Below are 20,607 nucleotides of genomic sequence, written 5' to 3'. Positions count from 1 at the left end.
GGATCAAAATAAATATAAGAGGAGTAAACCCTAGATGAAAAGTTAGAGGAAAGCCCACATCAGTCTTCTGAAAATCCTGGGATAGTTTTTTTTTCTGCGGGATAATTACACAAATGTTTAAGCAAAAGACACACCAGAATGGCTTTCCAAGAGGTGTTGAGAGTTCCTGAGGGGTCTAGTCTCAGTCTTGCCTTAAATCTGCTTACAAAATCTGAGACAAGATTTAAACATCATTGTCCATCAATGATCCCCAACCAAATCTACAGAGTCTGAGCAATTTTGACAAAAAACGATGGATATACAGTAAATTCGGAAAGTATTCAGACCCCTTGACATGTTCCACATTTTGTTACGTTACAGCCTTATTCTAAAATTGATTAAATCATTTCCCCCCTCATCAATCTACACACAATACCCCATAATGACAAAGCAAAAAAAGGTTTTTAGACATTTTTGTAAAAAAATAAATAAACTGAAATACCTAATTTACATAAGTATTCAGCCCCTTTGCTATGAGACTCGAAATTGAGCTCAGGTTCATCCTGTTTCCATTGATCATCCTTGAGATGTTTCTACAACTTGGAGTCCACCTGTGGTAAATCCAATTGATTGGAATGATTTGGAAAGGCACACACCTGTCTATATAAGGGGGCTCCCGAGTAGCGCAGTGGTCTAAGGAACTGCATCTAAGTGCTAGAGGCATCACTACAGACCCTGATTCGATTCCATGCTGTATCACAACCAGCTGTGATTGGAAGTCCCATAGGGAGGTGCACAATTGGACCAGCTTTGTCCGGGTTAGGGTTTGGCCTGGGTAGGCCATCATTGTAAATATGAATTTGTTCTTAGCTGACTTGCCTAGTTAATAAATAAAGGATAAATAAAAAATAAGGTCCCACAGTTCACATTGCATGTCAAAGCAAAATCCAAGCCATGAGGTTGAAGGAATTGTCCATAGAGCTCCAAGACAGGATTGGGTTGAGGCACAAACATCTCTGAAGAGACCTGAAAATAGCTGTGCAGCAACGCTCCGCATCCAACCTGAGAGCTTGAGAGGATCTGCAGAGAAGAATGGGAGAAATTCCCCAAATACAGGTGTGCAAGCTTGTAGCATCATACCCAAGAAGACTCGATGCTGTAATCACTGCCATTAGTGCTTTATCAAAGTACTCAGTAAAGGGTCTGAATACCTATGTAAATGTGATATTTCAGTTTTTTTATTTGTAATAAATTATCAAAAATTCAAAATACCTATTTTTGCTTTGTGATTATGGTGTATAATCAATATTGGAATAAGGCTGTAACGTACTTTCCGACGGTACTGTAGGTCGCTGAAATGTAAAATGTAAAATGACTGTCCATAAAGAAAAAACAAAACATGGTAGGAATTTCAGGTTTTGCTCATCATTCAACAGACATGAAATGATAAAATGAGACAATACATTTTTAGGACCTCAATAAATACATTATAACTACCCAAATGTTAATTTTGGTGAACTTACCCTTTAAGGTTTTGTTTGAGGTTTAAAACAAACAAAAATAAATTCTGTGCCTGGCACTGGGATTTGAGTCGTAGTTCCATATATCCATGGAAAGTTGCAATAAGAAGGGGGAGAATGGAGAAAAAAGGTTGTGTAGTATAGATTGAACTGAATGTGAGCAATTCAGGAGACACCCAGCTCATTGTTGTATTATGAATCATGTTGTGAGTGAGTAAACATGGAAGAATTTCACTGTTGTTAATCGTAAACCAAAATGGATATTCTTGTGCCTCATTTGGATAATCATTCTATTGTTGTTCATTCCAAGAGTCAGTATCTGTGTGCATGCGTGCATGGGTGTGTGTGTGTGTTTGTATCCATGCAGAATCCTGTGGTCTGGTACATCTGGGTTGATGTACAGAGGGGTGTCTCAGCCTAGCTCAGCCTCAGTCCACATGGTTGTTTTGGGAAATTCCCTGGGTGGTTGGTGGATGGGTGTTTTGTTTTCTGTCGCCTGTCTTGTTTTGGTCTTTCTCTCTGTTCCCTGTGTCCTGCTGCATCACAACAGTAAGTTGATACTATAGCGTGCTGGGAAGATTTTGGCTAGACAGTCTGTGTGTGTGTGTGTGTGTGTGTGTGTGTGTGTGTGTGTGTGTGTGTGTGTGTGTGTGTGTGTGTGTGTGTGTGTGTGTGTGTGTGTGTGTGTGTGTGTGTGTGTGTGTGTGTGTGTGTGTGTGTGTGTGTGTGTGTGTGTGTGTGTGTGTGTGTGTGTGTGTGTGCGTGTGTGCGTGCGTGTGCGTCAGAGACAGACAGACAGACAGACAGACTGTGAGTCTAATCGGTCTGTCAGTCCTTGTAATTTGACCTTGTTGTCTTCTGTAATGGTACAGGCTGTGTGTTTAGGTAGGAGAGGGACAGACTGACTACAGAGGGACAGAAAGAGTAGCCTGGTTCCTATAGGAGTCAACAAGACAAGACAAGCACAAACAGAACTGGATCTAGGCTACAAAGCGAGGGGTTGTGTCAATCTGCCCATGTCTTTCCCACTGGGCACAAACTGCTTGAATCAACGTTGTTTCCATGTCATTTCAACAACAAAAAAGTAATCAACGTAAAGGAATTTTGGGAGTGTTTATATTTTTTTCACCCAACTTTTAAACTAAATCCAATTAATTTTTTATTGATTACACGTTAGTTGACAACTCAATCAAATGCAAATCAAAACTAAACATTTGTGTCCAGTGGGTTGCCAAAATAGAGCTAATTCATCAGGGACTTTCTTTTAATTTCACTGTTATGTTCCTTAGCTTCTGTCCTCTGTCTTTATACCCATATGTCTCTCTATGTTGTCTGTTTTTTTAACCTTTATTTAACTAGGCATGTCAGTTTACAATAACGGCCTACCGGGGAACTGCCTTGTTCAGGGGTAGAACAACAGATTTTGACCTTGTCAGCTCGGGGATTTGATTGAGGAACCTTTTCGGTTACTGGCCCAAAGCTCTAACCACTAGGCTACCTGCTGCCCCATGGTAGCCTCCTCTCTTCTGTGGGTAGCTAGGAGAATCGTGTTCATTTCCTAAAGACTTTCTATTTTTCTCCATTACATAAATGATAATAGGTAGTGAATTATAGCTTTCTTTTATTCTTCCCCCTCCAGTCTTTCTTCCTAGTATGTGCTGTTGTTGCCCATTACCCGAAAAAAAAGAAGAAGTTGTTTGATGACTGAACTGCTGGATTGTAAGCATTAGGTCACTGAGTTGGGTTATTTTCTTTAAAAAGAACAAGGTTCGGTTGTTGATGCTGGGTTAATGACGCTGGGTTATTGAGATATGACCCAGCAGGACAGAGCAGTATATTGGAGGCGTGGCTTAGTAGGGGTGTGGCTTTGGACGTCCGTGAGGGTAAAGTCATTCCGGTTCATCTGTTCTGTTGTATGGTTATCACATGTTAAGGTTGAAAACTGCCCATTTTTGTAGCTTTAATGAGGCTTACATAACTGTAGGAGTTTCTTAAAGCCTATGAAAATCCCAAAGTTGGGATAGTTACCACTTTTATACAATATGTAAATATTAATGTTATAAATATTATTTTAGAATATGTCATGTAAAAAAATAATATTTAATGACATTGGCAGTGTACCAAATTAGCACGATGAACAAGAATGACATTTACTCTCACGGGTGGGGAAAAATAGCCTATTGATTACATTAAAAAAGACCCAGCTGCTGGGTCAAAATAAACCAGCATGTGTTCTGTCTAATATTTAGCCAGTGCTGGTTTACTAAATAAGGCAAATTGCATTGATTTTAAGCCAGCATTTTATTCTGCTGTTAACTAAAACAAAACAAAAAGTAAGGTGGTCACATAGTGTGTATTTGGTTTTTGAATAAGGAATATTCAAACAAGTGGGGACATTTTACCGGTCCCAACAAGAAAAAAATACTATTTTAGGCTTAGGGGTTAGGTTTAGGGTTACAATTAAGGTTACAGTTAGGGTTAGGAGTTAGGGTCAGTGATTTGGGGTTAAGGTTAGTTTTTTTTTTTTTTTTTTTGAATGGGAATCAATTGTTTGGTCCCCACAAGGAAAGTAAAACAAACGTGTGTGTGTGTGTTCATTTAAGCCTCCTGGTAAACGCCTCCCCCCATAAGACACATAGGTTTCAACAGGTGAGACTCTTCAGTCTTCATGGCTTAGTTACCATGGTTCCCATTCTCTACAACCACTATTGATGATCCTCTTTAATTAAGCTCTTATTCCAATACTTACTTTCTTCAACTCAACCCATTCACACGCACACGCACACGCACACGCACACGCACACACACACACACACACACACACACACACACACACACACACACACACACACACACACACACACACACACACACACACACACACACACACACACACACACACACACACACACACACACACACACACACACACACACACACACACACACACACACACACACACACAAAACCTAACCCCTGAGCTTAAAATAGCCTTTGTACTCAATAGGGAGAATTTTCCTTGTTTTCTATCCTTGTGGGGACTTCAAGTACCTACAAGGATATAAGAACAAGTACACACACGACACTACAGGGACAAAGTGGAGTCACAATTCAATGGCTCAGACACATATGTGGCAGGGAAAATCACAGATTACAAAGGAAAAACCAGCCACGTTGGGGACACCGACGCCTCACTCCTGGACGAGCTAAACATCTTCCTTGCCTGCTTCGAGGAAAACAACATTGAGCTGCCAATGAACTCCTCCCTGTGCAACTGGGTCCTGGACGTCCTTACGGGCCGACCCCCAAGTGGTGAAGGTAGGCAACAACACCTCCGCCACGCTGATCCTCAATACGGGGGCCCCACAGGTGTGCGTGCTCAGCCCCCTCCTGTACTCCCTGTTCACCCATGACTGCTTGGCCATGCACGTCTCCAACTCAATCATCAAGTTTGCTGATGACACAACAGCCGTAGGCCTGATTACCGACAATGACGAGACAGCCTACAGGGAGGAGGTGAAAACCCTGGCGGAGTGGTGCCAGGAAAATAACCTCTCCCTCAACATTAACAAAACGAAGGAGTTTATTGTGGACTACAGGAGACAGCAGAGAGATCACAGCCCTATTCACATCGATGGGGTCGCAGACAGCATGGTGAAGAAGGCGCAACAGCGCCTATTCAACCTCAGGAGGCTGAAGAAATGTGGCTTTGCCCCTAAGACCCTCACAAACGGCAACAGTTGCACCATTTAGAGCATCCTGTCAGGCTGTATCACCGCCAGGCCATCAGGCAGTTAAACAGCTAACTGGCCTCCACCCAGTACCCTGCCCTGAACTTTAGCCACTGTTACTAGCCGGCTACCACCGGGTACTCAACCCTGCACTTAGAGACTGTTGCCCTATGTACATAGCCATTGAACACTGGCCATATTAATAGTGTTTACATACTGTTTCACCCACTTACACTGTATGTATATACTGTATTATAGTAATGGCTCATCCTATATATATTTTTCTGTGGCGTAGATTATGTGTGAATTGCTTGTTTTTATTTTCTATTGCTAGATATTATTGCACTGTTGGAGCTAGACATATAAGCATTATAGCAATAACATCTGCAAATCTGTGTACGCGACCAATGAACTTTGATTTGACCCACACACACACACAGAGTGGAAGTGAGTCATGAAGAGAAAGTGTTACTCAAACCCCCTTCGAGTAGATCCAGGCTAATCAGATCTTGCCTCACAGAACCCACTGGTCTAGCCAAGTTGGGTCTCTTGTGACTGGAAAACATGCACCGCGAAATTTGGTTCTGGGTGGTGAGATTATACAGTACATATGTGGTTATCCGACTGTCAAATAATCTAATCAAATTGTGTTTGTCACATGCGCCAAATACAACATTTGTAGACCTTACAGTGAAATGCTTTCTTACAAGACCTTAATTAACCAACAATGCAGTTTTAAGAAAATACCAATGAGAAAAAAAGAAAAAGTAAGAGATAAGAATAACAAATCATTAAAGAGCCGCAGTAAATTTTCTTGAAAGAGGAATGGTTTGGGTGGGGAACTATTTCAATTTACTGATCTCTTGAAACTATTTCTCTGGGTGTCTCTCTCAGCCTGACCCTCCTTTAAAAACGAAAGAATACCTTTTAAAAACATTTTTTCCCTACCTTTGTACTTTCTCTCTTGCTTATATTTTCTTTCTGTTTGATGGTGTATGTGGTTAGGGTGTGTGTGTTTGTAGGTGTGTGTGTGTGTGTGTGTGTGTGTGTGTGTGTGTGTGTGTGTGTGTGTGTGTGTGTGTGTGTGTGTGTGTGTGTGTGTGTGTGTGTGTGTGTGTGTGTGTGTGTGTGTGTGTGTGTGTGTGTGTGTGTGTGTGTGCGTGCCCGTGTGTGTGAGGGGGAGTTGATAGATGGGCAGTAAAGGATTGTACAGGTGAAACAGGGTGGAGCCCCACAGGAAACGTGTTATTAAGAGCTATTGTGAAGAGGATTACAACCATTGGTTGTTTGTGTGCAGTGTGTGTTGTGACTGAAATGTTGAAGAAAACACTCCTCTCTATTTTGTTTCTTTTTAAATCACACTGCAACGCTAGCAACTAGCACCTTAATCTCTGGCTCAGAGTGCACACCTCAAAGACCTGCACATCTTTGTAGATTGTAAACAAGGTTATAGTCAGGGTGGAGGGCTACAGGGATCCTTTACTGATAATGGTATCAAAACATCTCAGGTCCCAAACCATACTTAAAGTGTATTAAAGGCCCACTGCGCAGAGCCCTGTCCTGTAACCCCAGAGCTAGAGGGACATATGTTTTAAGGTTTAAGGCTTGGTATTTGACATGGTAGACCAGGGTTTCCCAAACTTGGTCCCTGGGACCCCTGTGGGGGGGGCACGTTTCGTTTTTACCCCTAACACTACACAGTTGATTCAAATGATCAAAGATTGATGATTAGTTGATTATTTGAATCAGCTGTGTAGTGTTAGGGCCCCCTCCCACAGGGGTCTGTTTGTGAAACGCTGTAGTAGATCCTGAATACTAGGAGTAATGGTGCTGGGCATTCATAAAGTACAGTAAAGCTAAGTGGAGCTTTAGTGACAAATACATACGTCTCGGAAATTATGATCTGTGCTTTTTTTGTGCTTGGGTGTAAGGGAAGGTTTAAGGCATGGTATTTGACTTGTTAGACCCTGAATCTCAATACTATCCATTTGTCCTCAAGTCACCTCAACTAGCCATCCCTTCATAGACAGAAAGAGCTGCTTCTTATATTACCTTCTACCACCTCTGAAGGTGATGTAGTAGTTATAGAATAGAAACTACACTGAGAAATACAAATCAGTGCTCTTTAACACATGAAGACTCAATATATACATAGCAAATTCTCCAGGGTAAAAAAACAACTGAATTAACAGAGATTGTTAAATTAACACTGAAAGTGTTGAGTCTGTGGACCCACATAGACAGCAGAACAGTGTTAATTTAACACACTGCTTAGTGTAAAGACTAATTCAAATATTTCCCAGAGTGCCTTGCCTTTTGGTTGTGGAATTTATCCGTTTTTGGTCCTATGGAATTCACCAAGTAAGATCCTAAGCAAATATGTTATCAATATAAAAAAAAATATTTAACACAATACTATCCGTATTTCATTAGGACTTATTTTGAGGGCCTAGTTTTACCCTAATACAGGAACCTGAAACTCATACACATTACTTCAGCCCAGCATTATCATATTTCCCAGCATGCTCTATTGCAGGTAGATTTGTGTTAGATATGTGTTAGATATATTTCCCAGCATGCTCTATTATAGGTAGATATGTTTGTGCATTGATTGATAGATTAAGGGTTAGGGTTAGGGTTAGGGTTACCCTGACTCATTGCAAACTAATTTGCCAGAATTTTACGTAATTAAGCAATTTACAGTATATCCTAAAACGTTTTAAGACACAGAAAGCCTGAATGGTGTTATTTGCAAATGTCTATTAGGATGTTAAATCAAAACTCTCTCCTCCAGAACTCCATCCGCCACAACCTGTCCCTCCACAGTCGTTTTGTTCGTGTGCAGAACGAGGGGACAGGGAAGAGCTCCTGGTGGATGCTGAACCCCGAGGGAGGGAAGAGCGGGAAGTCCCCCCGACGTAGAGCTGCCTCCATGGACAACAACAGCAAGTTCACCAAGAGCAGAGGACGGGCTGCAAAGAAGAAGGTAGGTAGGAGTAGAATGGAGATGGTCTATTATTAGCTTCATTTTTAGAATCTCTACAGTGTTTGTTTGTCAATATGGAAGAGTGAATAACATAGACCACACCAAAAACAAAATGAGCACGGTTGGGTTATTGATGCTGGGTTATTGAGATATGACCCAGCGGGTCAGATCAGTAGATTGGAGGCGTGGCTTAGTAAGGGTGTGGCTTTCAGATAGTTATTTTTGGCTACATGTGAGAGTTAACGTCATTCCGGTTCATCTCTACTGTTGTATTGTTATCACATGTTAAGCTTGAACACTGACGGTTTTGTAGCTTTAATGAGGCGTACACAACTGTATGAGTTCCTTGAAGCACATGCATATTCAAATGTTGGGATATTTAGAACTTTTATTTAATTGAACCTTTATTTTTATTGATTTCATTTCACCTTTATTTAACCAGGGAAGTCAATTCAACCAGGCAAGTCAAGAATAAATTGATATTTACAGTGTTGGCCTGGCAAGAGACAAAAGACCTCCTGTGGGGATGTGGGCTGGGACAAAATAAACCAAAAAGAACAAACAATATAAGACAAAACGGACGACACAGAAAAAAGACACTGGCAACAGCACAAATACAGCGGTAAACAAACAGTGTGTGTGTGTGTGTGTGTGTGTGTGTGTGTGTGTGTGTGTGTGTGTGTGTGTGTGTGTGTGTGTGTGTGTGTGTGTGTGTGTGTGTGTGTGTGTGTGTGTGTGTGTGTGTGTGTGTGTGTGTGTGTGTGTGTGTGTGTGTGTGTGTGTGTGTGTGTGTGCGTGTGTGTGTGTGTGCATACGCGTGCAGGCTTGTGTGTGGTGTGTGTGAAGTTAAACAACATGCTTCTTTACGTAAGGCAATGCAAACAACTGACATCAGGTGGGTAACTAGGAAAAACAAAATTTCTCAACAACCTGTTAATCTATTTATCCTTTGAAGTCCTCCCACGACACTAGGTCCTGGAGTTTTAGGCTGGCTTGGATGGAATTCCAAGACTGAGGGCTGAGTAATGAAAGGACCTTATTCCATGCTCGGCTCTACATTTTCGGGACTCTTAGCATGAAACTAGGTTGAGAGCTGAGGTATATGTGTTTTCAGTTTGAGCTAGAAGAGAGGATATCTGTAGATAAAATGGCAGTTTTCCTAAAATGTCCTTGTAAATAAGAATGTACCAGAGTTTGAGCCTGCATGTTACTAGTGATGTCCACCTGACAGCACTGTAGCGATCATAATGGTGAGTAAGACACCTCTGACTGATGACAAAACAAAGTACTGCATGATACACAGAGTCAAGAGCCTTCAGTGTAGAGCGTGAGGCTTGCACATAAATAGTATCACCATAGTCCAACACACAGAGAGAAAAGTGCAATGAATCAACCATTTTCTAGCGGAAAAGAAAAAACAAGCTTTGTGCCAGTAATAAAAACCAACACAGCTTGAGTTTCCTAACAAGGTTCTCTACATGGGTGGTGAAGCTCAACTTCTCATCCACCCAAACTCACAGATATTTGTGAGTTTAGACTTGCAATATAGAATGTCCTTCCAAGGTAGTAATTACAGTGGGGCAAAAAAGTATTTAGTCAGCCACCAATTGTGCAAGTTCTCCCACTTAAAAAGATGAGAGAGGCCTGTAATTTTCATCATAGGTACAATTCAACTATGACAGACAAAATGAGAGAGAAAAAATCCAGAAAATCACATTGTAGGATTTTTAACAAATTTATTTGCAAATTATGGTGGGAAAATAGTATTTGGTCAATAACAAATCAACATTTCTTTTATATTTGAGATTCTTCAATGCAGCCACCCTTTGCATTGATGACAACTTTGCACAATCTTGGAATTCTCTCAACCAGCTTCATGAGGTAGTCACCTGGAATGCATTTCAATTAACAGGCGTGCCTTGTTAAAAGTTCATTTGTGGAATTTATTTCCTTCTTAATGCGTTTGAGCCAATCAGTTGTGTTGTGGCAAGGTAGGGGTGGTATACAGAAGATGGCCTTATTTGGTGAAAGACCAAGTCCCATATTATGGCAAGAACAGCTAAAATAAGCTTAGAGAAACGACAGTCCATCATTACTTTAAGACATGAAGGTCAATCATTTTGCAAAATTTCAAGAACTTTCAAAGTTTCTTCAAGTGCAGTCGCAAAAACTATCAAGCGCTATGACGAAACTGTCTCATAAGGACCGCCAAAGGAAAGGAAGACCCAGAGTTACTTCTTCTGCAGAGGATACATTAATTAGAGTTACCAGCATCAGAAATTGCAGCCCAAATAAGTGATTCACGGAGGTAAAGTTAACAGACACATCTCAACATCAACTGTTCAGAGGAGACTCCGTGAATCAGGCCTGATGGTCAAATTGCTGCAAAGAAACCCCAACTAAAGGAAACCAATAATAAAGAGACTTGCTTGGACCAAGAAACACAAGCAATGGACATTAGACTGGTGGAAATCTGTCTTTTAGTCTTAAATTTCAGATTTTTGTTTCCAACCGCTGTGTCTTTGTGAGACGCAGAGTAGGTGAACGGATGATCTTGGCATGTGTGGTTCCCATGTGAAGCATGGAGGAGGAGGTGTGATAGTGTGGGGGTGCTTTGCTGGTGACACTGTGATTTATTTAGAATTCAAGGCACACTTAACCAGCATGGACATCACAGCGTTCTGAAGCGATACGCCATCCCATCTGTTTGCACTTAGTGGGACTATCATTTGTTTTTCTATAGGACAATGACCCAACACACCTCCAGGCTGTGTAAGGGCTATTTGACCAAGAAGGAGAGTGATGGAGTGCTGCATCAGATGACCTGGCCTCCACAATCACCTGACCTCAACCCAGTTGAGATGGTTTGGAATGAGTTGGACTGCAGAGTGAAGGAAAAGTAGCCAACAAGTGCTCAGCATATGTGGGAACTCCTTGAAGACTGTTGGAAAAGCATTTCAGGGGAAGCTGGTTGAGAGAATGCCAAGAGAGTACAAAGCTGTCATCGAGGAAAAGGGTGGCTACTTTGAATAATCTCATATATATATATATATATATATATATATATATATATTTATATATATATATATATTTATATAATTTAGCCAGGACACCGGGGTTAACACCCCTACGATAAGTGCCGTGGGATCTTTAATGACCTCAGAGAGTCAGGACACCCGTTTCACGTCCCATCCGAAAGACGGCACCCTACACAGAGCAGTGTCCCCAATCACTGCCCTGGGGTATTGGAATATTTTTTAGACCAGAGGAAAGAGTGCCTCCTACTGGCCCTCCAACACCACTTCCAGCAGCATCTGGTCTCCCATCCAGGGACCAACCCAGTTTAGCTTCAGAAGCAAGCCAGCAGTGGGATGCAGGGTGGTATGCTGCTGAATCTGAGGGTGCTGGAACTAAAGCATTCTCTACCTAATGTGCTGAGTTTTTCTTTTAGCCTTGTGTCAGGGGCCTGTCCACCCGTGTACCTTTGTCTACCTGAGCTCACCTCTGTGCTTCTCCTCTCGCCAGGTGGCTCTCCAGGTGGATGGGGGTGCAGACAGCCCGGGAGGCTTCCAGTACTCCAAGTGGCTCGGCAGCCCCAACTCCCATAGCCACAGCAACGACGACTTCGAGGCCTGGACCACCTTCCGGACGCGCACCAGCTCAGACGCCTCCACCCTCTCTGGCCGTCGTTCTCCCTTCTTGGAACAGGAGGTCGACCTATCAGAGGCCGACATCCACATGGGCTACCCCGGAGGAGTAGGGCCTAAGATGACCTCCATGGCCACCCTGCCTAGCCTATCAGAAGTGGGCCTGGTCGACTCCATGGGTGGTCATCATCACGGTCACCGCGGAACAGAGAACGTGATGGATAGCCTCCTTGACAACCTCAACCTGCTGTCCCCCAAGAATCAAACCCAGCTGGGGGTAGGCGGTGGTCCTGGGTCTGGGCCTGACTCCTCCCGGTCCTCTCCCTCCTCCAAGCTTCAGAACAGCCCTTATAGCTCCCCCTCCATGACCCCTCACCCCCAGCCCCAACAGCAGGACTATAGGAAGTGCCACTACGGCCAGGCCGGGCCAGGGATGAATAGCCCACATCTCTCTCCCATCCCCATGCAGACGCTGCAAGAGAGCAAGTCGCCAGGGTCCTTCACACCCTTCCTGAGCCATTACAACTGCCCTGCTGGGCTACTCAAGGAGCTGTTGACCTCTGACGTAGCCGACCCTTGTTGTGGTGTCGAGGCCATGCCCTCCATGGAGACTGTAGTGTCCCAGTCTGGGAGAGGAAGAGGAGGGCGGATGCTTCCCAACTACAGCAGCCAGGTGCAGGTAGGGGGGCACGGGGGGGTGAAGATAATGAGTCCCCCACCTCAGCAACACCCACAGCACCCTCAGTCACATCCTCACCCTCACCCGCGGCCCCTCCACAGCCAGGGCCCTCCCCCCTCTGGGCCCTCCATGAACAGCTGTGGCCTAATTCCCCTGACCAGCCTGAACCACGCCGGGGGCCCAGCCCGTCTTGCTAGCCTCAGGACACACATCCACCAGCTACAGCAGCAGCCACGTGGTGGTGGTGGTCACCCAGCCTCAGGCCACCAAAACCATAGTCCCCACCACAGCGGAGCTCCTCCACCCAGCTACGGCAGCAGTGCTAATGGTTATGTGAGGCCAGGTCCAGGCCACGGCCACAGCTCTGGTCTTCCCCAGGCTCACCATCACCACCAATATCACAACCATCATCAGGAGAGGCTGCCTAGTGATCTAGACGACATGTCCATAGAGAGGTTTGAGTGTGACATGGAGTCTGTTCTTCATGACACGCTGATGGACGGAGACTCGCTGGACTTCAACTTTGACCCCATGGTGACCTCTCAGGGGTTCAGTCAGGGGGTTGGGGTGAAGACCACCACACACAGCTGGGTGTCTGGCTAGGACAAACACCTCTCAGACAGGTGAGTGTATAGAGATACAGTATAATTTGACAGTGTAAACATAATATAGTATTCTGTGGGCGAGTGTCTCAAACCATGTGTGGTAAATGTTTTGAAATCCTGAAACCCATGGATAATGCAGTTATTAATGGTTTTACATGCGTGGTTTTTCAGAATTTTCACCCTTCGACAATGGCCTTCGTTAAGAGAATGGAAAGGTCTAAGGAAACCATTGCCCCTCTCCACAGCACTATCATCAGCCCGTCCCAATTCTCTCACTATCCATTGCAGATCTGTAAGGTGGAAGAAATAATGCATTTTGCGAAGATCGAAGGGTAAGGGCCAAGGGGAAGGGCTTAGAGAGTGAATCGGGGCTGGCTGAGACTGTGCTTGTTTGGAGGGAACGTCTCGTCTGAAGTTGTCTTTGTAAATACAGCAGCGCCCGACTCGGCACAATGTCATTCACTTCAACAGAACCTGGAAGAAGCTGGAGCCTAATTTACAAAAAGCTATGTTTTGTTGTGAAATATATTTTGTTTTTATTGTGTTATTATCATTTTGGGGCTCTCACATGATGTTTTTGCAAGTGTATTTCTTTTTTATGTTCAGTGTCAAAATCACACAAGATCAGGGCTAGTTTTAGCTCTTCAAAAACAACTGGAATGGAGTCTGTTCTACTCTACATTCAAGTGGGGTCAGTCCTGCCCTTCAGGGTGCTTTTCAACAAGGTTGTCAAAAAGCATTTGGCATATTATGTATGAATAAAATATTAGGGATGTAAAATATGCTACAATTCTTCAAACATATGTAATGTATACTGTGTGTATATTTGTGAAAAGGAATATTCTTACATTTTTATTATTCTTACACCTTTCTCTGTGTGCATTTAAAATTCCTTTTTCATTGCCTCTCATTGCCTTTCAAATGACCAATATGCTATGTTGAACCATCTACCCAGGAACCAGGCCAGCATAGGGATAGGACAAATCAGACTAGTTCAGTGATAATATATGTATTTTAGTGATAAATCAGAGAAGTGCAGCAAGTGGTTACTTATCTAACATCTCAGGCTATTCTTTCCTCAGCTGTTCATCACTCTTCCCTTCTCTTGCCCTTCACGTCGCTTTCGAGTTACGATTCCTAATTCCATCTACTTTTCCCTAATCATCATCTATCTGATTGTGACGATCACACTCTCCCTGGCCTTCATTTCAGCTCGCATCCCTGACTCCCTTTTCTCACTCTCACCGTTTCCCTCCCACTCTCCTACCCTTTTCTAACTCGCCTCTATTTGTGCCTTATTACTCTCAATTCCTCTCTTCATCTCTCTCGCTCTCGCCCCCTCTTCCTCTCCTTCTCTGTCTGTGGGTGTGAGGGCGCTGTATGCATTAGGAGGGCAGTGATAATTTGAGAGGCTGATAATGGACTCTAGTTTATCTCACATAACGGTGCTCAACAGCAGAACACAGGATTTGAGCTTTTTTCCTCCCTAGCAACCCTCCCTCTCTTCCTCCTTTTTTTGTCACACACCAAAACGTGTAACCTAAATAGCCTGATGTTTTAGAGTCAGTGTGCTGATTCACTGCACCTTTTATAGTCTAAGGCTTATGTAAGTAAGTTTTGGAAAGTCAAGGCTTTATTTGTTACTAGACTTTGCATTGTAGTTTATAATAATTCCCTGAGTGACCTGTGAGAATCTGTGTAGTGCTGGAGTAACCTGGTAGAGTCTGTACCTATAGGTGGTCATTTGGGACTGAACCTAAATCAGCTGTCTCAAACTCCAGGCACGGGATCTACTGTATATCAGCCCCACAAGATGCGTTCTTGTGTTCCCCAGATGAATATCTAATTTGAGTTTGAGGTCTAAATGGATTCCCCTCTTTACCAGGCTCTCCCCCACTTGGCTATTTACTAAACATGTTTAATTAATGCAATTTGAGATGAGTTTAACGCACACTCACACACTCATACCTCAACTTATTTTACCTCTCACCATTCTGTCACAGTACATGGGGATTGGGTATGTAAAATATGATCCATAACTTTTTTCTTGATATACAGTATGGATGGACATGTTATTGATGTTACAATGGACCATTCACAAACCTTACCAGCTATATGTGTACTGAGTGATATAATATATTTCTTCTTTCACTTTTTGTTGATTCCATTTTTTTCTCTCAAAACAATATCCCTTACCTACTTTCAGCATGTGACCTCACTGTAAATAATAAATTAATATGTAGATTATTTGACATTGACAAACATTTAAGATATGGTATGCAGCACCTACAGAGACCCTATTGTGAGAGACTGTCTGCATCCCAAATGGTACTGTATTCCCTATATAGTGCACATGGGGTTCTGTTCAAAAGTAGTACACTACATAGGGAATATGGTGCCATTTGGGACCGACACACTATGTTAGTTCCAGTTTTCAGATCATCATTCTTGAGAAAATTATATCGTATAAAATCTTCTTCTCCTTCTTCTTCTTATTATTAGTATCTTAACTTTTTGTTTTTTGTTACTATTTGATTTGATTTAGATACTCAACAAAAAATGAAGTATTCAGCTAATAGATTATGCAATGATTTAAGTGCTCTTTTTGTTTTTGGAAACTGACATTGTTACTTAGCTGCTGTTTGTATAAAAAATCAAATAACTGAAAGTAGACATTTTTAAATTGACTTCGTAAACAACATATACACAAAAGATAACGTGAATAAAAGTCGGACCAATTTACGTTTACAATGTTGCACTTCTAAAGTTTTGTTGTTGCTCAAGTGTTTTGTATAATTAGTTTTGACTGTAAAGATTTGACAGAAAACTGCTTATCCTCAAACATAAACAAGTGTTTGGGCCTGTTACATTTCTTAATTTATGTACGGAAAGTCAAATGTATTTTGATATTTGTCTGAGATTTGCCATGAAAGTACAATGAGATTTGTTTATGAATTACAAATGATCTACAGTGGGGTCCGGAATTATTGGATCTCTTAATAAAGATATGTTTCTTTAATAATAATAATAAGTATGCTCCAATTTAGTTTTTATGGATGAGGTATTTTCTGCATATGCATTGTTCTTTCGAAGGCCAAACACAATGCTCGTGTGGGTGGCCAAAGAGCTCTATTTTCATGCCATATGACCATAGCTCCGGTTCCAATCCAAGTACCAATGCCGTTTAGCAAACTCCAGGCGGTGCTATGGTCAGATGACATGAGAATAGAGCTCTTTGGCCACCCACACCAATGGTGGGTTTGGCCTTTGAAAGAACAGTGCAAATGCAGAAAATACCTTGACTCTACTGTAAAATATAGTGATGGATCTTTGACGTTATCAGACTATTTTCCTTCCACTGGTCCAGCGGCCCTTGTTAAGGTCAACGGCATCAGAAATTTACCAAGTACCAGGACAAAAACCTTGTTGCCTCTCCTAGGAAGCTGACATTTCTTTGCAAGTGGATCATCTAGCAAGACAATAACACCAAGCACACATCAAAATCAACAAAGAAATGGTTAATTGGACACAAAATTTATATTTTTGCAATGGCCATCTCAGTCTCTGGACTTGAGAACCCAATTGAAAACCTGTAGTTTTAATTGAAGAGGGCAGTCCATAAGCGCAGACAAAGGATATCAAGGATCTGGAAAGATTTTGTATGGCGGAATGTCCTTCCCAATGTGTTCACCAATCTCATTATATATCTATTTTTTTTAAGGCTCAGTGTCATTATACTTGCAAGGGGAGGGTGCTGGAGTATTGAAAGCATGAGATCCAATCATTTTGACCCCTTTCTTTTACATAATTTTTTTTATTATACACTATAGCTCAGTATTTGTACTATTTATTTCATACAGTCTTTTTTGTGCATCTTTATCAAGGGATCCAATAATTCCGGACCCCAGAATATATATTGTAAAATTGCTCTTGTTTGTTTGAAGTATAGAGACTTGACCTCTTGGAAACTATATCTATAATTGTTAACTGCTTATATGATTATACAGTGCATTCGGAAAGTATTCAGACCACTTGACTTTTTCCACACTTTGTTACGTTACAGCCTAATTCTAAAATGGATTAAATTACTTTTTTTCTTCATCAATCTACACCCCATAATGACAAAGCGAAAACGGGTTTTTAGAAATTGTTGCAAATGTATTACAAATAAAAAACAGAAATACCTTATTTACATCTGTATTCAGACCCTTTGCTATGAAACTCGAAATTGAGCTCAGGTGCATCCTGTTTCCATTGGCCATCTTTGAGATGTTTCTACAACTTAATTGGTGTCCACCTGTGGTAAATTCAATTGATTGGACATGATTTAGAAAGGCACACACCTGTCTATATAAGGTCCAACAGTTGACAGTGCATGTCAGAGCAAAAACCAAGCCATGATGTCGAAGGAATTGTCCGTAGGGCTCCAAGACAGCATTGTGTCGAGGCACAGATCTGGGGAAGGGTACCAAAACATTTCTGCAGCATTGAAGGACCCCAAGAACAGTGGCCTCCATCATTCTTAAATGGAAGAAGTTTGGAACCACCAACTCTTCCTAGTGCTGGCCGCCCGCCCAAACTGAGCAATCAGGGGAGGAGGGCCTTGGTCAGGGAGGTGACCAAGAACCCGATGGTCACTCTGACTGAGCTTCAGAGTTCCTATGTGGAGATGGGAGAGCCTTCCAGAAGGACAACCATCTCTGCAGCACTCCACCAATCAGGCCTTCATGGTAGCATGGCCAGACGGAAGCCACTTCTCAGTAAAAGGCACATGACAGCCCACTTGGAGTTTGTTAAAAGGCACCTAAAGGACTCTCAGACCATGAAAAACTAAATGATCTGGTCTGAAGAAACCTGGATTGAACTCTTTGGCCTGAATGCCAAGTGTCATGTCTGGAGGAAACCTAGCACCATCCCTAAGGTGAAGCATGGTGGTGGTAGCATCATGTTGTGGGGATGTTTTTCATCGGCAGGGACTGGGAGACTAGTCAGGATCGATGGAAAGATGAACGGAGCAAAGCTTGTAGCGTCATACCCAAGAAGACTCTGTAATTGCTGCCAAATGTGCTTCAACCAAATTCTGAGTAAAGGGTCTGAATACTTATGTAAATATGATATTTCCATATAAAAAAACTGTTTTTGCTTTGTAGTTATTGGGTATTGTGTATAGATTGATGAGGGGGGAAATAACTATTTAATCCATTTTAGAATAAGGCTGTAACGTAACAAAATGTAGAAAAAGTTTAGGGGTCTGAATACTTTCCGAAAGCACTGTATTTTGACGCAGGCAAATCTTAAAGTCAATGGTTAATGTGCAATGTTGATGCTGATCTTAAAATCAATGTTGATGAGTTAGTGTTGACTGTAGTTGTTTCTGGTGAGTGTTCATTACATTTAAATTGTTATTGGTTCATGTTTATCCTGACATGTATGTAAAGGTTGCCTGCTATTCTTTTGCCTTGGTGTTAAAAAAACATCCAACCACCCTCCCCTTTAATAAGTAGTCATATCTTAAAGGGGAGAAGTGACAACTCAGACCAGCCAGCTACACCATGGTGCTTTCTTGGAACCTCGAGGAGCAAGTGCCTGACACTATTCTATCTGCGCCATATTTACAAAAAAAATGCAAGATTTTGTGAAAAAAATCTTTTTGCAGATGTTGGTTGAAGCCGTATGTATATATAAATGATCTCACTGAAAATATTTGTGGCTGTCTATTCATTGTATAATTAATTGGTGGACACTCTCTCTTTGTAACCCCTATAGCAAGCTGCGTTTTCCTACTCACTGTACTTTGCACCTTTTCACCAGACACCCAACCCCTTCACATCCCTAATCTAGAGTACACTACATTCTTCTCCAGTTATTGGCACAATGTTATACACACATAATGTAGTTATAATGGTGCTAGATTAATTTAGATTCTACAGGCTCTTGTTGGAACTCCATGCAGAATGTGTTCTCAGATCTAAACCTCAGCGGACCTGGGTTCAAATACGATTTGAAATGTTTTGATCTTTCAAATACTTTGAGCGTGTGCTTTAGCCTGCCTGGAATGCCGACTAAAGATGGTTTTACACTTTTGGGACACTATAATTCTATTGATTCCATTTTGTCAGGCAAGCTCAATCAAACACAGCTAAAGTATTTGAAATGATTTCCAACAGTATTTGAAACCAGGTCTGCACTGCAGTGACCTTCTCATGACTCGCTTCAGTCTTGGGTTAATCATCAGATCAGGATGTGGAGAGAAGATATTTCATTCCTCAGCCAAACTCAAACCCAAAGCCAAAAGTAACACCCCAAATTGGACTATATGAAACGTTGATCAGCCCATATCAATCTCGGACCGTCTTCAACCTTTATAAAACTATTTAATATATCTTTAATATTACAGGAAACACCTGTGTGGGGTCCTCCTAGTGCCATTCACTCAGTAGGAAGAGCCTGCAAGTATAATGCTCTATCATTTGTTGTAAACATATGAGCCTTTATAATGTCTTATAATATATCATATACACTACCGTTCAAAAGTTTGGGGTCACTTAGAAATGTACTTGTTTTTGAAAGAAAAGCACATTTTTTTTTGTCCAGTAAAATAACATCAAATTGATTGAAATACAGTGTAGACATTGTAAAATGACTATTGTAGCTGGAAATGGCAGATTTTTTAAATGGAATATCTACATAGACGAACAGAGGCCCATTATCAGCAACCATCAGGTTAATTGATCATTAGAAAACCCATTTACAATTATGTTAGCATAGCTGAAAACTGTTGTCCTGATTAAAGAAGCAATAAAACGGGCCTTCTTTAGACTAGTTGAGTATCTGGAGCATCAGCATTTGTGGGATTGATTACAGGCTCAAAATGGCCAGAAGCAAAGAACTTTCTTCTGAAACTCATCAGTCTATTCTTGTTCTAAGAAATTAAGGCTATTCCATTCGAGAAATTGCCAAGAAACTGAAGATCTCGTACAATGCTGTGTACTCCATCACAGAACAGCGCAAACGGGCTCTAACCAGAATAGAAAAAGTGGGAGGCCCAGGTGCACAACTGAGCAAGAGGACAAGTACATTAGAGTGTCTACTTTGAGAAACAGAAGCCTCAACTGGCAGCTTCATTAAATAGTTCCCGTAAAACACCAGTCTCAACGTCAACAGTGAAGTTACTCTTTCCAGTGTCTGTGTTCTTTTGCCCATTTTAATCTTTTATTTTTATTGGCCAGTCTGAGATATGGCTTTTTTTTTAAACTCTGCCTAGAAGGCCAGCATCTCGCAGTCGCCTCTTCACTGTTGATGTTGAGACTGGTGTTTTGCGGGTACTATTTAATGAAGCTGCCAGTTGAGGACTTGTCTGTTTCTCAAATCAAATTTTATTTGTCACATAGGCTGAATACAACAGTTGTAGTAGACCTTAATGTGAAATGCTTACTTAAAAGCTCTTAACCAAAAATGCA

At 41.8% G+C, this 20,607-nt stretch overlaps 1 protein-coding gene across 1 annotated transcript in view; it reads left to right on the top strand.

The window, feature by feature from the left end:
- LOC124005428 (forkhead box protein O1-A-like) overlaps positions 1-17,272 on the top strand; it is an 81,189-nt gene extending 63,917 nt beyond the window's left edge. Inside the window, exons 2-4 of the mRNA XM_046314693.1 lie at positions 8,025-8,216; positions 11,742-13,165; positions 13,319-17,272. Coding sequence (XP_046170649.1) covers positions 8,025-8,216; positions 11,742-13,145 — 1,596 coding nt within the window. The 3' untranslated portion in view covers positions 13,146-13,165; positions 13,319-17,272. The remainder of the gene's footprint in view (positions 1-8,024; positions 8,217-11,741; positions 13,166-13,318) is intronic.
- Positions 17,273-20,607: the final 3,335 nt, after the last annotated feature.

This window comes from Oncorhynchus gorbuscha, linkage group LG02 (assembly GCF_021184085.1).
Source record: "Oncorhynchus gorbuscha isolate QuinsamMale2020 ecotype Even-year linkage group LG02, OgorEven_v1.0, whole genome shotgun sequence".
In the NCBI taxonomy this organism is placed as follows: Eukaryota; Metazoa; Chordata; class Actinopteri; order Salmoniformes; family Salmonidae; genus Oncorhynchus; species Oncorhynchus gorbuscha.
This window is presented reverse-complemented; position numbering and strand designations above follow the sequence as displayed.